Source organism: Eupeodes corollae, chromosome 1 (genome assembly GCF_945859685.1).
Source record: "Eupeodes corollae chromosome 1, idEupCoro1.1, whole genome shotgun sequence".
Classification (NCBI taxonomy): domain Eukaryota; kingdom Metazoa; phylum Arthropoda; class Insecta; order Diptera; family Syrphidae; genus Eupeodes; species Eupeodes corollae.
The window spans coordinates 278551149-278573329 of record NC_079147.1 but is presented as its reverse complement, the minus strand read 5'-3'; the positions used below and the strand labels follow the sequence as shown (position 1 = coordinate 278573329).

At 29.4% G+C, this 22181-nt stretch overlaps 1 protein-coding gene across 1 annotated transcript in view; it reads right to left on the bottom strand.

The window, feature by feature from the left end:
- Positions 1–22181, bottom strand: part of LOC129950749 (uncharacterized) — a 117088-nt gene that overhangs the window by 43199 nt on the left and 51708 nt on the right. Inside the window, exons 2-3 of the mRNA XM_056062672.1 lie at positions 21509–21735; positions 20773–20916 (exon numbers count right to left, since the gene is read on the bottom strand). Of these exons, the coding sequence (XP_055918647.1) occupies positions 20773–20916; positions 21509–21735 (371 nt within the window). The remainder of the gene's footprint in view (positions 1–20772; positions 20917–21508; positions 21736–22181) is intronic.

Sequence of the window (22181 nt, the reverse complement as noted above, 5' to 3'; positions counted from 1 at the left end):
CTACACCTATAATTACAGTTGTGGTAAAATAATTAAGCCATTTACAAAAAAAAAAACTTTTAAATTGTAATTAATATGGCGTTGGAGAAATTATTGGTATTATTAAACATAAACATTTATATTTTTAAGAATAATTATGATACGGGCAGTTACCATGTTTTAATATCATATTTTGGTTTAAAGGGTTTGGTTTGTGAACCTACGCGTATTACAAAAACATAAAAGTCTTCTTTATTGACCATATGTTTGTAAGACTTAGGTCAAAATTCCTACATTTAATTTTTACGGAAGTTCTTGACTATAAAATAACAGATCATGGAATGGTTAACTTGTCCTTGGAGCTTCATTGTGATAAAGTAGTTAGTAAATGTAGGTATACCATTGCCAATGGAAAAACAAATCTATTACGAAAAACTGATTAATTCCTTAAAATTTGAGGTATATGATTCAGTGTATGATATGCTGAAAGTAATCCTTTTAATGCTTACGATATGTTTATAAACATTTTTCAAGGTCATATAAAAAGTTGTATTAAAGCAAAGTCCCGAAATAATGATATATTAAAGCATCTAAAGCCTTGGATAAATGAAGTTTATTGGTAAAAATAAAGAAAAAATAACAACCAAAATCTCAAAAACTTATATGTAATATCAAATTAAGTAAATTGTGAAAAGTGAAACAAAAAATTAAAGCATGTATAGAATCTTATTATTCCAAAAAATTTCAAAATTGTAGAAGAAATATAAAAATTGAATGAAAAGTTGTAAACCGTATTTTCAACAAATCATATGAAAATTAGTAACATTGAAATTGGTGGTGAGTTAATCTCAGAACCATTAGAAATTGCCAATTAATTCAATAAGTTTTATGCGTTAATTGCTTCAAATTCAAAACGTTCTATTTCACAAAATGATTGCGATTGTAATTCTTATGTCGATCTTGTTGATGACTAATTTCAAACAAATAGTTTTGTTTTCAATGAGTTTACGGCACTTGAAGTCCATAAACAAATTTTATCCTTAGATAATAAGAAATCAGGTACTTCTTATAGCATTACCAACGGCCTTCTTCTCAATCACATTTCTTTGATTGTCGTGGATGTGTTAAGTGATTTGCTTATTCGTAGCGTAGCGGAATTGTGCCTTCATATTTAAAGGCGCTGAGGAATGTCTCATTGATTCCCACACTATGCAAAGTATTTGAAAAACTTTTAAAAAAGGATGTTATATCTTTTTTAAATAAAAACTAAATTGTTGGTAACGATCAGTTTTGGTTTCGTGAAAGAAGATAAACTGAGGATGCCATTTAATAGCTATGACAGCTTTAATAATATTTCCAATTGTTTAACTCTTTAAATAGATATGACTAAAGATTTTGATATGGTCAGTCACAGAATACTTTTGAGTAAACTTTACGAAGCGGGATACAGAAGCGAAATTTATAACTGATTTTGATCAACATCTCTAAGATACAAGTCAACGAGTAAAGCTTGGTGGTGTTTTTAGTAACTCTACATCCGTTTATATTGGTGTACCTCAAGGATCAGTTTTTGGACAAGTCTTGTTTCTTATCTACGTAAATTCTATATTCTAACAAAATTTGAAAAGCCGTGAATAATAGTAACTTTTTTGAATCTGCGATATATCTTCAAAAGGGCTTACAAATACTTCAATATACAATATGGAATATCATCTTGGGATGGGACGTTCAATACCACAATTAATTTATTAAAATCAGTTAAAAAGCACATGATAAGGATCATATGGAAAAGTCATAGATTAACTCATAGTTGGGCTCTTTTTTATAGTCTTCAGATTCTTCTAATAAATCATCTGTACCTACGTTTTTTAGGTCTTTAAGGTGTAGTGGTTATAGCTTAACCCTCAGTAGTTTAATTGTGTATAATTTAAGAGTAAATAGCATGGGACTTGTTCAAATTTCATTTTGTAATAAAACTCACTTCTCCCATTTCTATACGGCACCCGCACGTCCGGATTTAGAGGTCCAGAGGCTTCGGGGCATTCAAGTGGGGAGGCCCTCTCAAAATAAAGTAAACCATTTTTTCACTCGAGTTTTACTATAAAAAATGTATTGTGTAACCAAGTAGATTCCTTTAGTATGGAACAAACACAAATAAATAAAAACCGAAAAAATAATTATGTGAAATTAAATTTTAGGGTTAACAACCGGAACCTTTCGAGCTTTTGAAAGTAAATCGCTTTCAATGCTCAGTAGAGAAAGCTTCGAGAGACTGTTTTGTCCCATTCGTGGTTCGAAGCCTATTTTTTATAATTTTCATTTTTGAAAATGAGCGCTCTCCAGTGCAATTTGTTACCATCAAAACCAAATACGTTCTCAATGCAATTTTGAGGTTTGGGAATGTAGCTATGAAATTTTTATTTTCTAGAATTTGGTAGTAAAATAGTTACGGCGATTGATCTGTCCCATAGTCAGTTAAAGACACAAATTGAACCAATTCATTATGAAGACTAGGTTCTAAATCATCCAAATACACTTTCACTAAAGCCTCTGCTTAGCGTGCTTATTTTCATCATCTAGCTTCGAAAACGGATAGCTGGTCAATCACTGGGATAAAGGAAAATACTTTGTATTTTTTCCATGGGTGACAGATTTGCGTCTTACGCTTTCCCGTAATTGAGCGAATTTAACTTCACAACATGTTCGTTCATATATTCGTTCGTATAGGATATTTTTTGGCTGCTTCTCGTATTTATCAAAATCATTTCGTTTGGATTTCACGAATGATTTCAATGATTTCGAAGTGCACGCATTGCCGATTCAAGTATAATTTTCGGGTCTTGCAACATCTCGTTTGTAGCGTTGATTCGGTTCAAGATATCGTTCTAAAATGTTGCAAACAAAGCGGTTTCGAGACCACTCATCTTCTGTAGAAAGTGTGTTGCTTCATTCCTCGCGATGTCTTTTTTGTGTTTATTGTAAGATATGTTGGTTAGAGCTTACTCGAACTTACTCGATAATTGCTTGATGGGAGTGAACAAATATAAATCAATGATTTCTCTTCATGTATGTATTCAAAGTACTGTAGGCTCAAAGTAAAGGTAAAAGAGCAAACAAAAATATATATCAAAGGATGTTTACTAGTTGGAATTAAAAACAAAAATTGTTCGAAGTCTCTATTGTGCTTCCACCCTGGTTGCCTTCCCATCAATCCGGCCCTGGCAGCCGCACCAAATTTGGGTACTATTTTTTGTAGATTTTATTTTTATGAAAAAAAATATAAAAATTACTGAATATCGAAAAGAATATTTTCTATGAAATAAAATAAGTTTGAAGTGAAAATGTTTTATTTTTAAAAAGCTATTCGAGACGAAAGTAAATTTTTACCAACTTTTGTTAAATTGTTTTTAGGTTTTTAATTGTTTGTACAAAAACTGTCAATTAGATGTTTTTCAGAATTTTACCTAATGTTAACAACAATATTTTTTGAAAGATGAAAGCAGTTTAAAGCCAATATCTAGAGTTTTTGAAAAGTTAATTGTTTAGGTTTTTATTTTTTGTAAAAAAACTGTAGACTCGATTTTTCTCAAAATTTGTCCTAATGTTGAAAACAATATTTCTTATGAGTAAAAATTAATTAGAAGCTATTATCTCAAATTTTTGAAAAGATATTACAGTTGAAAATCATTTTTTACCAACTTTTGTTAATTTTTTGTTCGGTTTTTAAGTTTTTGTAAAAAGAACTGTCTATTCGATTTTTTTTCAAAATTTAACTGAATGTTGACAATTCGATTTTTATCAAAATTTTATCAGATTCCAAAAATATAATTCTTCGTTGCACAAAATTGTTTGGAGATGAAATCATATTTTAGTCAAACAATTTTGGAGATGACATTTTTTTTCAGTTTTTTTGATTTATATTTGATATCACTTTACAATATGTTATATATGGTTAGTAATTTATTTAGGGTTAACCAAAATGTTCACCTTTTTTTAAACTGCTATGGTAAAAAAATCACCCACGAAATTTTCTTGAGAGTCCCTTCTGCATCTTTCTGCCTTATTATCTGTATAACAAAATTTATTTGAAATCGATATCTCTTCTGGTTCTTGAGTTATGGACGACGAAAAACCGTCGCTAACGTACGGACGTACGAACGTACGTACACACGCACGCACAGATATCTTTCTAAAAATCTTTTATTTCGACTCTAGGGACCTTGAAACGTCGAGAAATGTCAAAATTTTCAATTTGACAAATCGGACCCATTACAATAACTTCCTATGGGAAGTTAATAATAAGAACTTTTACATTATTCATAAAAAAGTAAAAACTTGACTTTTTAGTCTGGATAATAAATTCTGCAGTCAATTTATTACTTTGCTTTATTAATTAGTTTAATTTATAAATTCACACTTTTATTTTTCGGAAAAACTAAAATATTCGTTTATTCTTATTTGATTTGCATTCATCTTGCATTTTCTTCATTTTAACTTTTATCTCCACCCACATTGTAATAAATGTTTAATTACCTAAGAAGGATAATTCACCTCTAGCTACTTTCGCGCTTCTTTTTGCTTAAAAATATTTAATTGAGCTTATTTTTTTATTTGAATTCTATGAACAATGTCTGCTTATTTATTTATTTAATCCGTTTATTATCTAACGTTAATATAAACTTATAGCTATTTACATAATTTTTAATTTAAAATTTTAATTTATATAGAAATAAATAAATACTATAACAAATTAAAAAATCTTTCTTTAAATTGTTTGCTTTTAACATTGTCATTAACAGATGAAATTAAATTATAAAATTTATTGAAGACTGAAATCAATTGATTTAAGGGGCTATTCATACCATAGTTAGTTCTGCTAAAGATCGGACATAAAGGTATCTGTCTTCTTATGCTAGTTTGGCTATAGCTAAAATTTAGACGATTCAGAGCTGTTGCGGATATAATAGAACCATTAATTAATTTTAAAATAAAACAAAATTGGAGATATTGTCTATGTTGTGAAAGTGTAGGGAGCTTAGAATAAGGAGGTGGTGTAAATATTTGGGAAAACGGAAGAAAACGAAGACAAAAACGCATAAATCTTTTTTGGATACTTTTAAGTCTGTCAATATGGACTGAATAGTATGGTGCCCATATAACACAGCCGTATTCAAGTATTGGCCTTACAAATGATACATAAAGAAGTTTTAAGACGTATGGGTCACGAAAGTCACGAGAAAAACGTTTAATAAAACCTAGAATTTTGTTAGCTTTTTTAACTATAAAGTTATAATGGTCACAGAACGTTAATTTACTGTCAAGAATAACACCTAAATCAGAGAAAACGGAAAGCTTACAAAGGGAGGAAGAATCTAATAAATAGTTATAATCTATAATTGTTTTTTTGCGTGTAAAACACATAGTTTTACATTTGTCAATATTCAATAAAAGTCGGTTTGTATTGCACCATTCCCTAAAACTATGAAGATCTTCTTGAAGCTGAGAGCAGTCATTAATTGAACTAATAGTTTTGAAAATTTTAATGTCATGAGCGTATATTAAAACGGGGGAGTTTATCATTTATATATAAGATACATAATAAAGGACCTAAATGGCTACCCTGTGGAACACCTGAGTTGACGTAGAATTGGTCGGAGAATTCATTTCTGAATATAACGCTATAACTTCTGTTCTTGAGATAAGACGCGATCCACGTCAAGAATTTGTCGTTAAACCCTAAGGCCTTAAGTTTATGGACTAAAGTCTTGTGACACAATTTGTCAAAGGCTTTGCTGAAATCTGTGAATACGCTTATTAAATAATGTTGAGAAATTTTATTACAAATTGAATAAGTGTTGTGGCTTAATTATTTGACCACAACTGTTCCCTTGTACGTTTATTTATTTATGGAAAGTTATCTTTATCTTTAGCTTTGTCATTGTTGTTGTTGCTTTTAACCTTTAACTAACAAGTTTATTTTTTGAAAGTACGTTCCAATATAAAAAAACACAAATGTTACGTTGCGTTGTTCTTGTTGTTCTAGGGTAAAAATGTAGAACTCTACTCCATGGCATGATGTGACTCTGGCTGAGCTACGACAGAGTATAAGACTACACTCTTCAAGAAAATTGCTTTATCCAAGTCCTCTTGAAACAATACGCTCCTGCAACTCAATCTACTTCATATTTTATTATATTTGTTTTGTATATTTTTATATACTCGTACTATAGTTTTTATTCGTGTGTGTGTTGTTTTTTCTTTTTTATTTATTGAAGAGGACAAAAGCGGAAAAGCAATGCATATAAAGGATGGAATAAAACAAAAATAAATTTGATGAAGCTGTCTTTCATGGAAAATGCAGATGCGCAACACACAAGAGAAGAACATAAAAATTAAATAATAATATGCATTCTCTGTCTCCGTGTGCCACCGTGTCACCCTATGTGCGGTGATGGGGTGGTCTTGTTGACAGAATAGCATGTTATCTACATGTGATATATCCTGACCGCACACACACATAAACACAAACATACGGAAGGACGAGCACACTCCAAGAACTCCACTTTAACTCATCCACCCACTGCCACTATATTATCAAGCAACTTGTGCCATATACCCCCGTATAAAGTCGTACAAGGAAGAGGGGTAGTGCGGGGTATCGTATCGCTTCGAATGAAACTCTATAGATGCACGGAGTCGGTACATAAAGACGTTTATTTACTCCACTTGATATAGCTACTCATAAATATTAATGAAATCCTTATGAGTCTTGGCGGCATACGTGGCGTATGAGTATTATTTTTCTCAACCGCTATTAATGACAATTTTTTGTATTTACCAAACTTCAACATGAACAGAGGAATTGTATATGGTGGATAAGAGGAGACAGAGTTATCAGGGGAACTTAATTTGAATTGAGACTCAACTATGTACACTACGTGCTTAAAGGATACAGACTCGTAGGTATATAAATTCAGTGAACAGCGGTTTTAGTTCAACTTCCGGGCAATTTGTGCGAAATTAATTAAAATAATTATGTTTCGTGCTTCATTCAAAAGTCTTACATCAAACAGTGATCAATAAATTGCCAATTAAATAAATTTGATATTATTATCTGTGACTGAGGTTAAGCGAGGTAGACAACTCGTGTCGCATAAATCCAGCACAATGCGTGTGATGATTATAATTATGCTAATTAACTGCGTGTTGTATGAAAGCCCTTGCTGTATACAGATCGGCTTACAATCAGTAATGTCGGGATATGGGACACAGAGAAGAGAATGCCTTTGAATTCACAATTAAATAGACTATATATGCTTTTCCTTGTTTTATTTTTGGGAGACATATTGTGTGAATCCCTTAGGTGAAACTTGAAGCTTCACACGCAAATACCCAAAGCACTTATTTCGCTGTCGCACCTTTTCAGTGATTTGTATTCGCTTTTTTAACAAGCCGACTATGTCCTCAAGGATCCATCCTAACCTCTCTCTCTCTTTTGCGTTTTCTCTTTGACGCAGAAAAATGTTTAAAAATACCTTGGCAAAAAAAGCTAAAGCTAAAGCTAAAAAAAAAAGTTAAGGACAAAATTCACGACAGACATTTTGACGTGGTGTTATAGTTTAAGGGTATGTTCTTTTCAACAGCCTGCTAATATCACGTTGGCATAAAATTCTGCACCTGATGGATTCCCAAAGTGACAGCAGCAATAAAAGGGTCTCTCTTTCTCTTTCTATTTTTTTCTGTATAGCTGCAGGACATGTATGAAGCTTATGCTTGCTCTGTCAACGACACGGCTGTGAAAAGATTTTTCATATTCCTTTATTTTTTTATACATATTTCAAGCCCTCCTCTGCTCATTCTTTTATTTTACAACAGAGACTAAGGTAGGAGTATATGATGTGTCTAGAGTTAGTCTGTTGATGGGAAAATTGTGCGGAATATTCATGAGGATAACAAGTTAAAAATAAATCTTTTGTATGATGTGTATAGAGGTGTACCTGTACAGTGTACTACATTAACATTGGGTATTGAGTTGGATAAGGACCTTATGTATGAAAACGGAAGTGTTTTGTGTTTTTGCGTGTGCATGCGGTATATGCGGAGTGGATTATGTAATACATAATTTAACACACGTTCATTATTTTAATGACTTACAATAAATTTTAATGCGGAAGTGGTGATCCAAAGTTATTGAGGTATACCATCAACCCTTACCTAACTTACCCAAGCCATAAATAGGTTAGTATGGTGGGAATGGTTTAATATAGAATTTAAAATCAATCATCTTAAGGGAATCTTTGTATGCAGCATAGCGATAGTAAATAGAAGACGAAATTCAAAAATAAGGGAAGACAAATTTTATGATTTTTATTCAACGCATCTGCATCCATACATACTACATAAATATGGATTTATATTGAAGTATAATGGGTTATAAAAATAAATCAGCTATTAGTGCAGCAGACTTAACTCAATTTATTGAATGATGGTAACTTTAAAATATTTTCAGAAGCGCTAAGTCTACACATTATTTAAAAAAATTCATTTAAGTTTGATTTATGCTTTTTGTTGCCGAGATTAAAAAGTTTGAAATAGAATAATTAATATTTAAAAATCGAAAGTTTAAGATGGTCATTTTTATTTTTAAAATATTTAAGCACGTCGGTTTAAAACTGCAATAAATAATAGTACTAGAAGAACAAAGTAATAATAAAAGACCTCAAATGCTACAACATTAGTTCTAAAATAAAATGCACGACTGGATCGCACGAACTTGCTCCTGTATGCAAAGAGTCTGTTTAAAAAAGTATCTATATAAGATTTAAAAATATACCTGTAAAGTTTGTCTATAAAGTTATAAATGCCATTTGATTTGTCAAAAAACTTGTGATTCATCCTAAGACCAAATTCATCCCGGAAATGAAAAATACTTGTGAGCTTGCTCATCGAAAACAATTGTTTGTGTATTCAACTAGTTCGTTCAAAGCTTTTTTCTTTGGATAGCTTTATTTTAATTTTATAATAGAAGAACAAGGATGGAAAATAAATTATCTGAAGAAAAGAAAGAGGAAGAAATTGTTGAAATTGTAAAGCGATTGCATATTGCAATGGCGGATAGAGGTCGTAAGGGTCATGACCCCCCCCCCTGGGAGATAATTTGTTTGCTTTTTTGAAGGAATTTCTTTTAATTCAAAACTAACCGGATTGCATTAATGGATATGACACCCATTATATTTTGAATTATTTATGAATTGTTTAATGGTGCGGGATACAACTTAACCTCAATTGCGATAACTTAAGCGAATGGAAACCAAGGCTTTACGAACTAATAGCAAATGTGGATCGTAATTGTAGGCTCATGCTCAGTTCATAGAACCCTATACAGCAGTTTGAACCATAATCTTAATGAAATTAATTATTTTCGAGATGAATATAGTGTTGACGAAATATCCATGATGGGAAGATTAAGATGTGAACTTCTTTGCCTCAACTACTTGCCACATAGAGACATTCTACCGATAATTTGTGATCTTTGTAACATGCAAGAGAGAGGATACCTTTCATTTCATAGGCCGGTGTCCGGTCTTAGCTGAAACCAGGAGATATTACCTAGGTGCCAATATCTTAACGGTTATCCAGATAATAGATCTCCTCAATGAGATGAACGTCCCAAAATTATTTATTTACTGCAAAGCTGCTTTAAGATATCGACAAAGAATAATAGATCAAGACTTTTAATCTTTGCGTAAAGGTAGTCATGTTAATTACAAGTTATTCAGTTCTTTTTTTTTAATTAATTATTCTAATAAAATAAGAGATTTAATACATGTAAATTTTATTTTTGTCAATCGGCTGACAGCAATGCCATGCTTAATGATTTTGTATACATATTATGTAAACTAAATGTTTGTAATAAAGAAAATCTATCGATCTATTTTACTTCCTTAAACTTTGTTGCTAAAAGTTCTAATTCTGACTGAAGATTGGACCATGATCATAATATGAATCGGATATTCACCCCTATTCCAAAAACACAGCACAAATTCTTAAACTTTTGCCAATGGACGATCCTGGGGGATCATATGAGACATAAATTTATACATTTAAGTTGCATAAGTAAAGATTTCATCTAAAGATTTGTTAGTAATTAAACGATATTCGCCAAAAAGTGGTTTGCTGTCAAAAACAACTAAAACTTTTGTTTTTACTCAATTTAGAATTTGAAAAAACTTTAGTCATTCTTTAAATTATTTTCTTAAAAATTGTTTTGAAAAAGAGTAAATATTCAAGTTCTTAAGAAGAAACCTTGAATAAGAGATCATCAATGATGAAAAATGTATTTTTTTTTATTTTTTAAAAATACTAATTTTGTTTACAAAACTCGATATCTCAGATAAGGGAACAACATTTTTTGATGAAATTAAAATGTAAAATGTACACATGTATATTTAAAAGCGCTTTATTTAGTGCTTACCAAAAATATTTTTAAAACAAAATTTAAAATGATTTTCGAAAAAAAAAATAAGTAAATCTAGATTTTTTGACAGATAAAATGGCATTTAAATTGTTGAGAAAAACTTATTTTGCAGGTACATTTTTATATCTTAAAATATGGGAATATTTTTAAAAAGACTTTTTGGGAGAAATTAGCAAGTTCTGGCAGTCGTCCATTTTATTTTTTTCAAAATTGGTGTTCTGTTTAATACAAAAAAATCTTAAAAGTTCTTAAAAAAATTAAATAAATCTACTTTTGCTTTGGATGCTCTTGAACTGAGATTTAAACACGAATTTCAATAATACAAATATCCCAAAAATAAATCAAGCGACACTTTTGTTAAACTAATGGCTCAGTGAAAAACATAATGAACGTTTCATATCTATTGACAATAAAGCTATAAGACTTGTGAGGGCTAGAAAAACTTTTCTTCCCAACTTATTTAGTTACCTACCTTACTTTGTTTTAATTACATTTTTTAAAGAAATTGTGTACTTAAATGCAACTATTTCCTAAAATACAAGAACAAAACCTTTGTATCCCTGCAATTTGTAAGTTTTGTTCACGCCTTTAAGATCAAAATACGAATAAAATAAAAATTAAAAGTTTGTGTATATGTATAATTTTTACCAAATTTGCGTACCATTATTTGAAGATTTTATTTTTTATGAAAAAAAAGACTGTTGGATTTTTACATAAAAATTTAAATAAGTTTGAAGCCAATATTTCAAATTTTTGAATAGATATTTGAGTCAAAAATCACTTTTAACCAAATTTTGTTAAATTTTTTTTAGGTTTTTAATTTTTTGTACAAAAACTGTCCATTCGATTTTTTTTTCAATATTTTTCAGAATGTTGAAAACAATATTTCTTATAAGATAAAATAAGTTTAAATCCTAAATTTCGAGTTTTTGAAAAGATATTTGAATCGATATTTAATTTTTAACAACTTTGAGTAATGTATTTTTTTTTTAAATATTTTGGAGATGAAATCATATTTTAGTCGTAAAATTTTGGAGACGACAAATTTTTTTTTCTGTTTTTTTGATTTTAAAAAAAACCGTTAGTTGGATCTTTTTCAGAAAATATACTTCTTTGATATAACGTTTTAATATATTATATAAAATTTAATTCAAGTCTTTATCGTTTTGGTTCGTAAGATATTTAGGGTTAACTAAAATTTTCAATTTTTTTTTAAACTGCTATGGTAAAAAAACCACCTACGCAATTTTCTTGAGAGCCGTTTCTGCATCTTTCTGTATTTTTATCTGTATAGCAAAATTTATTTGAAGTCGATATATCTTCTGGTTCTTGAGCTTTGGACCCATTACAATAATAATGGGAAGTTAAAAACGGGAAAAAATGTTGGTTAACTCTAAATATCTCACGAACCAATGACGATAGAGATTTGAATTTAATTTAATATTATTTTATGGTGACGTGAAACAAAACCAGTATAATTTTGGATAAAATCCAATTAAAAAAACTGAACAAAATGACACCTCGAATATTTTACCAACAAACAATGATCTTATCTTCAAAACAATTTTGTATTACTAAAATAACGTTTTTAACATCTGGTAAAATTTTAAGAAAAATCGAATTCACGGTTTTTTCAACAAAAAATAAAAGCCTTAAAAAAAATCAATACTAAAACTTGGTAAGAATTTAAAAATATTGTCTCCAATTTTTTTTTTATTTCACATAAATTATCGTTTTCGATATTCAGATTTTTTTAGTAAACCAACAGTCTATTTTTTCATACAAAATAAAATCTACAAAAAATAGTACGGAAATTTGGTAAAAATTGATGTTTAATTCTTGATATCTCTCAAATTAATTTAAATTTATTAATTCATCCAATTTGTAAAAATTTAAGAAATTTTAAGCAAAATTGGTAAAAATTTGTTTTCGACTAAAAATCTATTTTATAAAACTATATGTATCGAACGCGAGCGTATGAGTTAAACAACACTACAGCCAGCAACCGCCAGCTAAACCCACACTTCAACATTCTATATTCTTATTATGTATTGTACAAAAGAGCATACCTACAAAAGAACATGCATTCTTTTTTCTTATAGAAAATATTTTTAGTCTTCATTCAGCTCTAGCCAGTTGGCAAATGTTCGCTATAGTTTCAATAAATTGGGTTTCTTGCAAATGCTTTTTCCCAAACAAAATGGTTTTAGTTTTCTTTATAAAATCAAGCCTCGGTTCGAGGTTGAGGATTTCCACATTTCCATGCTAGGTTTTTACTTCGGTTTAAACACTAGATTTTCAAACTTGAGATCAAAAATATTGTTGGTAAAATTAAAATTTTTAAGAATAATTCAACTGACAACTCTTTTAACCCAACACGAAAAAGTTCCAAAAATGTCAGCATTTTCAAATCGACAAATGGACCGAAAAAAGAAAATTTTATTGTTTTGAAAAAAGAAAACTGAACAAAATATATTTGCATCTGACACAAAGTGACGTTTCGGACATCTAGAAAAAAAAATAGACAGTATTAGTGTTACAAAAAGTATAACCCTTAAAAACTATCAATACAGTTGGTACATTGATTTCCTACTTTTTTTTTTAAATAATACAAAACATATTCCATCCCTAAAAACAGTACTCGCACACAGGTATGGTCGAGAGTTGTCAGTCACTAGGCCCTAGTTCTCAAACGGACTGTTGCACCACCCAATTTTTTTTTTTTTTACAAAACATACGAATATCTTTGCAAAAAAAAGCTTCAATAGTTGATTCCATACTTTTTGAAGTTCCTTAATGCCAGTATGTTTTTTCACTTTGACACAAAATCTCGTTAACTTCCCATAGGAAGTTATTGTAATGGGTCCGATTTGTCAAATTGAAAATTTTGACATTTCTCGACGTTTCAAGGTCCTTAGAGTCGAAATAAAAGATTTTTAGAAAGATGTCTGTGCGTGCGTGTGTACGTACGTTCGTACGTCCGTACGTCCGTACGTTCGCGACGTTTTTTTCGTCGTCCATAGCTCAAGAACCAGAAGAGATATCGACTTCAAATAAATTTTGTTATACAGATAATAAGGCAGAAAGATGCAGAAAGGGCTCTCAAGAAAATTGCGTGGGTGGTTTTTTTACCATAGCAGTTTAAAAAAAAGGTGAAAATTTTGGTTAACCCTAAATATCTTACGAACCAAAAACGCTAGAGACTTGAATTAAATTGTATATAATATATTGTAATGTGATACAAAACATGTATATTTTTTGAAAAAAATCAATATAACGGTTTTTTTTTATAAATCAAAAAAACTAAAAAAAAAAATTTGTAACCTCCAAAATTTTACAACTGAAATATGATTTCATCTCTAAAACAATTTTGTGCAACGCCGAATAATGTATTTGACATCTGATAAAATTTTGAGAAAAATCGAATTGACAGTTTTTTTTACAAAAAATAAAAACCTAAAAAAAAAAGTATAAAAGTTGGTAAAAATTGATTTTCGACTCAAATATCTTTTCTAAACTCTGTAATATTAGCTTTAATTTACTTTTATCTTTTAAAAACTATTGTTGTTAACATTCAGTAAAATTTTGAAAAAAATCGAATTGACAGTTTTTTTTACAAAAAAATAAAAACCGAAAAAAAAAAATTAATAAAAGTTGGTAAAAAATGATTTTCGACTCAAATATCTTTTAAACACTTTGAGATAATAGCTTCTTACTAATTTTTTATTTTAAGAAATATTGTTTTCAAAAATAGGACAAATTTTGAGAAAAATCGAATTGACAGTTTTTTTTACAAAAAATAAAAACCTAAAAAAAAAAAATTAATAAAACTTGGTAAAAATTGATTTTCGACTCAAATATCTTTTCAAAACTTTTAGATATTGGCTTTTATTTACTTTTATCTTTCAAAAAATGTTGTTGTCAACATTCAGTAAAATTTTGAACAAAATCGAATTGACAGTTTTCTTATAAAAAATTAAAAACCGAACAAAAATTAACAAAAGTTGGTAAAAATTGATTATGGATTCAAATATCTTTTCAAAAACTTGAAAGTCAGACTTCAAACCTATTTTATCTTAAAAGAAATATTGTTTTAAGCATTCTGAAAGATGTTGAGAAAAATCGAATTGACAGTTTTTTTTTACAAAAAATAAAAAACCTTAAAAAAAATTTATAAAAGTTGGTAAAAATTGATTTTCGACTCAAATATCTTTTCAAAAATTGTAGATTTTGGCTTTTAACTACTTTTATCTTTCAAAAAATATTGTTGTTAACATTTAGTTAAATTTTGAAAAAAATCGAATTGACAGTTTTTTTACAAAAAATTAAATACCTAAAAAAAATTTTAACAAAAGTTGTTAAAAATTGATTTTCGACTCAAATATCTTTTCAAAACTATAAAATATTTGGTTCAAACTAATTTTATCTTATAGAAAATATTGTTTTCAACATTCGATAGAATTTTGAAGAAAATCGAATTTACGGTTTTTTTTAACAAAAAAATAAAAAACCTAAAAAACAAATGTATAAAAGTTGGTAAAAATTGATTTTCGACTAAAATATCTTTTCAGAAATTACAAATATTGGCTTCAAACTTATTTTATTTCACAGAAAATATTGTTTTCAATATTCAATAATTTTTTTAAAATAAAATCTACAAAAAATAGTACGCAAATTTGGTAAAAATTGATACAACAAACTTTTAAGCAAGACAAATCGACAGACGGGATGGGAAGTTATCAGTGTGGGTCGCATCCCAGCCTCTTTTTTTGCTTAGAAATCAGCACCTGCTTTGCCTTGGAATTCACCATGCCCTGGTGCCCAAATAAGTGAACATTGCAAGGCTTGCCAAAAATATACCAACACAAAAAACAATCCCATACCAGTTTTGATCTTGACTAATGCTGCTGGCGTAGGTATCTATCATGATGGCTTAAACTTGATATCCCAATCCTTATAATTTTTAATTTCTTGGAATTCAATTCATTAGTGTACCACACAATTAACATTAAATACAAAAGGTAAACAAAATCAACTCACTTCTAAGGAATTCATTTATCCAATTCAAGTTTGCAAAATTAATAAAAAAAAAAAAAATAGTTTTATAAATTTTTAATTTAAAATAAAAACGGTTTGCTTTTGTGAGCCCATTACTTAACTTAATGGTCTCTGACAAATTTATATCGGAATAAAAGTGTTACTCAATTATAATTGTTATCCGCATATTCTTCATAAATACAAAAACCTTCATCGACAAATCTTGGATATACTATTTAAATTGTAACCTTTGTATATACAGATATTGTAATGTTTTGTATACATATTTCAAATCCAATTAATTTGATACTTCTCATTATTACAAATTCAAAACCACGATATTACGTTCCCAGAACCACAATAAAAGTTAAAATCAGCACCCATTTTAAAACTACTAACTTTAACATGATTAAATGACATTATTTTCTAAATGCAATTATATGATGGCCTCGAGGTTATAACAATACAAAAACATATACGATTTTTCGTTGAAATTCAAATGCATCTAACTACAAATAAACAAATATTTAAAGAAACCCTGAACAAAGCAGATAACATACACGTGTCCTTTATTATATTCCAACGCCCTCCAAGCCGCTCCGCACAGACCAACCACTCCAACAAAACCCATTTCGGGTACATATATGTCCTGAACATTTTAACCGTTTCGGATAATCAATGTATTTCATAGATAAAAAAGAGGCTGGGATGCGACCCACACTGATAACTTCCCATCCCGTCTGTCGCTTTGTCTTGCTTAAAAGTTTGTCTATATGTACTAGTATCGATTTTACCAAATTTGCGTACTATTTTTTGTAGATTTTATTTTTTATGAAAAAACGGACTGTTGGGTTTTTATATAAAAATCATTGAATATTGAAAACAATATTTTCTGTAAAATAAAATAAGTTTGAAGCCAATATTTTTAATTTTTGAAAAGCTATTTGAGTCGAAAGTAAATGTTTACCAAGTTTTAGTAATGTTTTTTTAGAGTTTTATTTTTTGTAAAAAAAAAACCGTCGAATCGATTTTCTTCAAAATTCTACCGAATGTTGAAAACAATATTTTCTATAAGATAAAATTAGTTTGAAGCCAATATTTTATAGATTTGATAAGATATTTGAGTCGAAAATCAATTTTTACCAACTTTTGTTAAATTTTTTTTAGGTATTTAATTTTTGTACAAAAACCATCAATTCGATTTTTTCCCAAATTCTACTAAATGTTAACAACAATATTTTTTGAAAGATAAAAGTAGTTAAAAGCCAATATCGACAATTTTTGAAAAGATATTTGAGTCGAAAATCAATTTTTACCAACTTTTATAAATTTTTTTTAAGGTTTTTATTTTTTGTAAAAAAATTGTCAATTCGCTTTTTCCCAAAATTTTATTGAATGTTGAAAACAATATTTCTTATAAGACAAAATAAGCTTGAAGCTTAAATTTCAAGTTTTTGAAAAGATATTTGAATCGATATTTAATTTTTACGAACTTTGAGTAATGTTTTTTTAGATTTTTATTTTTTATAAAAAAAACTGTCAATTCGATTTTGCTCAAAATTTTATCAGATTTTTTAAACATTATTCTCCGTTGCTCAAAATTGTTTTGGAGATGAAATCATATGTAAGTCGTTAAATTTAGGAGGTTACAAAATTTTTTTTTCAGTTTTTTTGATTTAGAAAAAAAGCCGTTAGATAGATTTTTTTTCAAAAAATAAACTTCTTTGAGATCACGTTACAGTCTATTATATAAAATTTAATTCAAGTCTCTAGCGTTTTTGGTTCGTAAGATATTTAGGGTTAACCAAAATGTTCACCTTTTTTTTAAACTGCTATGGTAAAAAAACCACCCACGCAATTTTCTTGAGAGCCCTTTCTGCATCTTTCTGCCTTATTATCTGTATAGCAAAATTTATTTGAAGTCGATATCTCTTCTGGTTCTTGAGCTATGGACGACGAAAAAAACGTCGCGAACGTACGGACGTACGGACGTACAGACGTACGGACGTACGGACGTACGGACGTACGGACGTACGAACGTACGTACACACGCACGCACAGACATCTTTCTAAAAATCTTTTATTTCGACTCTAGGGACCTTGAAACGTCGAGAAATGTCAAAATTTTCAATTTGACAAATCGGACCCATTACAATAACTTCCTATGGGAAGTTAATAAACCACTACCTGCCGTTGCCAAACAATTAATTTGACCGAAAATGTTAGCCCCGGTATTTCTAGATCAAATCGTACAAAGCATAATAAAGCACACAAAAACACACATACAGTCAGGGTTGCCATTCCCTAAACTAGTAAATGAACCCAATTTAAAAAAAAGAGGCTGGGATGCGACCCACACTGATAACTTCCCATCCCGTCTGTCGATTTGTTTTGCTTAAAAGTTTGTCTATATGTACTAGTATCAATTTTACCAAATTTGCGTACTATTTTGTATAGATTTTATTTTTTTATGAAAAACGGACTGTTGGATTTTTATATAAAAATCACTGAATATTGAAAACAATATTTTCTGTAAAATAAAATAAGTTTGAAGCCAATATTTTTAATTTTTGAAAAGCTATTTGAGTCGAAAGTAAATTTTTACCAAGTTTTAGTATTGTTTTTTTTAGAGTTTTATTTTTTGTAAAAAAACCGTCAATTCGATTTTCTTCAAAATTCTATCGAATGTTGAAAACAATATTTTTTATAAGATAAAATTAGTTTGAAGCCAATATTTTATAGTTTTGAAAAGATATTTGAGTCGATATTCAATGTTTACCAACTTTTCTTATTTTTTGTCGGTATTTAATTTTTTGTACAAAAACTATTAATTCGATTTTTTTCAAAATTTTACTAAATGTTAACAACAATATTTTTTGAAAGATAAAAGTAGTAAAAAGCCAATATCTACAATTTTTGAAAAGATATTTGAGTCGAAAATCAATTTTTACGAACTTTTATAAATTTTTTTTAAGGATTTTATTTTTTGTAAAAAAAACTGTCAATTCGATTTTTCTCAACATCTTTCAGAATGCTTAAAACAATATTTCTTATAAGATAAAAAAAAATTGAAGTCTAACTTTCAAGTTTTTGAAAAGATATTTGAATCCATATTCAATTTTTACCAACTTTTGTTAATTTTTGTTCGGTTTTTAATTTTTTATAAAAAAACTGTCAATATTTTTTGAAAGATAAAAGTAAATTTAAACCAATATCTAAAAGTTTTGAAAAGATATTTGAGTCGAAAATCAATTTTTACCAACTTTTATAAATTTTTTTTTAGGTTTTTATTTTTTGTAAAAAAAAACTGTCAATTCGATTTTCTTCAAAATTTTACTGAATGTTGAAAACAATATGTCTTATAAGATAAAATAAGTTTGAAGCCTAAATTTTAAGTTTTTGAAAAGATATTTGAATCGATATTTAATTTTTACGAACTTTGCGTAATGTTTTTTTTAGATTTTTATTTTTTATAAAAAAAAATTGTCAATTCGATTTTTCTCAAAATTTTATCAGATTTCAAAAACATTATTTTCCGTTGCTCAAAATTGTTTTGGAGATGAAATCATATTTCAGTCGTTAAATTTAGGAGGTGACAAATTATTTTTTTCAATTTTTTTGATTTAGAAAAAAAACGGTTAAATAGATTTTTTTCAAAAAATATATTTCTTTGAGATCACGTTAAAGTTTATTATAAAAAATTAAATTCAAGTCTCTAGCGTTTTTGGTTCGTAAGATATTTAGGGTTAACCGAAATTTTCACCTTTTTTTTAAACTGCTATGGTAAAAAAACCACCCACGCAATTTTCTTTAGAGCCCTTTCTGCATCTTTCTGCCTTATTATCTGTATAACAAAATTTATTTGAAGTCGATATCTCTTCTGGTTCTTGAGCTATGGACGACGAAAAAAACGTCGCGAACGTACGGACGTACGAACGTACGTACACACGCACGCACAGACATCTTTCTAAAAATCTTTTATTTCGACTCTAGGGACCTTGGAACGTCGAGAAATGTCAAAATTTTCAATTTGACAAATCGGACCCATTACAATAACTTCCTATGGGAAGTTAATAATTGTAGCTCAAAATCACAGTCGGAATAGTAGCCCAATATCAATTTAAATATTCTTAAAGCTTTAATAGTAGTACTCGTGGCATGATGGTTAGTGCGTTGGACTGTCATGCGAGAGGTCTTGGGTTCGATGCCTGCCTATGCCATCTAAAGTCTGCCTCTTGCGAGGAATTGACAAATTCTCCAAGAGTAACTCTTGTCATGAAAAAGTGCTTTCTCAAATTAGCCGTTCGGATTCGGCATATAAACTGTAGGTCCCCTCTATTCCTGACAACATTACTCGCACACAGTAGAGTTGTAAGTCACTAGGCCCTAGTTCTCAACGGACTGTTGCGCCACCCAATTATTTATTTATTTATTTAAAGCTTTAATGACAATTACTTATAAAAAAAATGCTAACAACAAATCCATCTACAATTATGACATCCTTATCAGAAGTATCGTCATTGTCATCCTGAAATCAGGGATATTTATAGCTCAATTAACATTTTCCTGTCATACTAAAATTATTGCCAGGATAAGTTGCCTAATATCGTTAGCTATAAATAGCAATTTGCTATGAGACTAAAACTGATATCCTAATTTACGATAAATAGCCCAATATAGTGAGCAAAAATTAGCCCAATTATGATTCTAAGAATCTTGTCGAGAATTTTTTGAAAAAAATATCACTTTTTCCGATAAATGGCCTCAATTGGTAAGCCTGCAGAAAACACACTTTAACACGATGATACCCTTGTATTCATTTTATAGTGATACATACAGAAGCAGATGCAGAAACGGTTGAAGGTGGCGTGGCCAGCAGTGGTGGCTTGAAGAGAGTGCAACATAATTCTCAGTATTAAAATCATCTTCAAATATAGAGACCATTTGTCAACACTCTCTGTTGCTGCGTTTATTTGAAGAGAACCTGGTTTTAGCCGATATAGCTTATAGCTATGTAGGTATGGATAGATAGATTTTAGGATGATGGTTAAAACCTTATTTTCTAAGGCTTTATGCATGTTTAACAACAAGCAACGACAACGTATACAAGCTTAACCGTCAAAGGACGTGTTTCCTGTTAAATATTTGATGTTTTCAAAAACACACAAAAAGATATCCATACATCTACGTATGTAGTTTGTCCTGTCCGTAGCAGATGATACCTTGTCTATTTATATGAGTATAGGTTTAGATAGTATATATATAGTTTTGAAACTTACCTGATCCGTGAAGTTATCGGTATGGAAAAGGACTTTGACATAGCTCGTTTCACTAATGAACGTTTGTGGTTGTTCAGCTTCACCGCAAAACATTCCCGGCTCTCGACGATTTGATACGTCCGTTTTGGCATTACCATCAACAATCTGTAAACACACACAAAACGGGATATTTAAATTTATTTTTATTTTTGTTTGCTCTGGAAATCGGGAAGCAAAAAGGATATTGTGGACGCTGAAAAGTCTTAACTTTGATCGATGCACACCATATGAGTATGTTGACAGCCCAGAAATTGAACCGTGGTACAGGCTTTAAAGTGTCAGAAGGATGATTCAATATTTGTTTATCATGTTCAAATAGTTTCTTAAGGAATTAATTGGAAGACTTGAAAATGTAGGTCCTTTAAACTTGACTATAAACTTGTTTTTTCTTCGATTACGTAAGGTGTGTTTTAATTACTTGGGAGCATCAAATTAAAAAAAATCTTTCTCTAAAAATACGAACATTAAGTCACGTAAAACTAATTTTCCAGGATCTTTTTCTTTTTCATTCTTCTATCCTCAAAGTGGTATTTTTCCATCAGTACACGATTTCCATTTGTCAATAAAATTGAACATTATGTCAAGAATTTTTCTCTCTTCCTTTTCCACATCACAAAAAAGAAATTAACCAAAAATAGAGCAAAAGAAAGAAAGAAACCTGTCCAAGTGTCCTCCTATGTCTGTCCGTTTACTTTACCTGTAAAAATCCTCCATCACAGTGGGTGGCATTGATGAGAGTGCCAACTTTGAATTTTTTAAATCGCAGCCGAAGGACAAAATCTCTCGGCGAACCACGTAGACTACGAAAACGATACCAACATGTTAAAGGACGTCCGATATTCTGATTGGTGACATCCGGTGAAGTAACGTCCTCGAATATGTCTACAGTTTTGTTGCAATGGTCTTTGGATGTATCAGAAGATCCTACAAAAGAAAATAGAAAAAAAGGAAAGAAAAGAAGGAAAAAAATGTGTTAATTATTCGCAATTTGAGTTTGATGCAAATTAGATGCATGAGAAGGATAAAAAATAAGAAAAAAAGGAACTTGAAAGTAAAAAAAAAACATGGAAATGGCTTCTGGAGAAACATGACAAGAATGTGTTTAATGAAAAGTTGCATTGAGTTTCAGGAATTTTTTCTTTTCTTTTATAGCTTAAGGATACGTAGAGTCCTTTTTTCGATATACTGAATGTAGGAGAAGATTTATTTTAAAGAGACTCAGAAAAACATGATTTTGTTAAAATCCTTGAAGTATAATTGTAAATACTTTTTTTTCTTAGGTGCATCTTTCTTCTGAGCTCCAATATTCACTTAAAATGTTTACTTTAAATCTATATTTATAAAAAAACCATGCAGGATAACAAAAGATT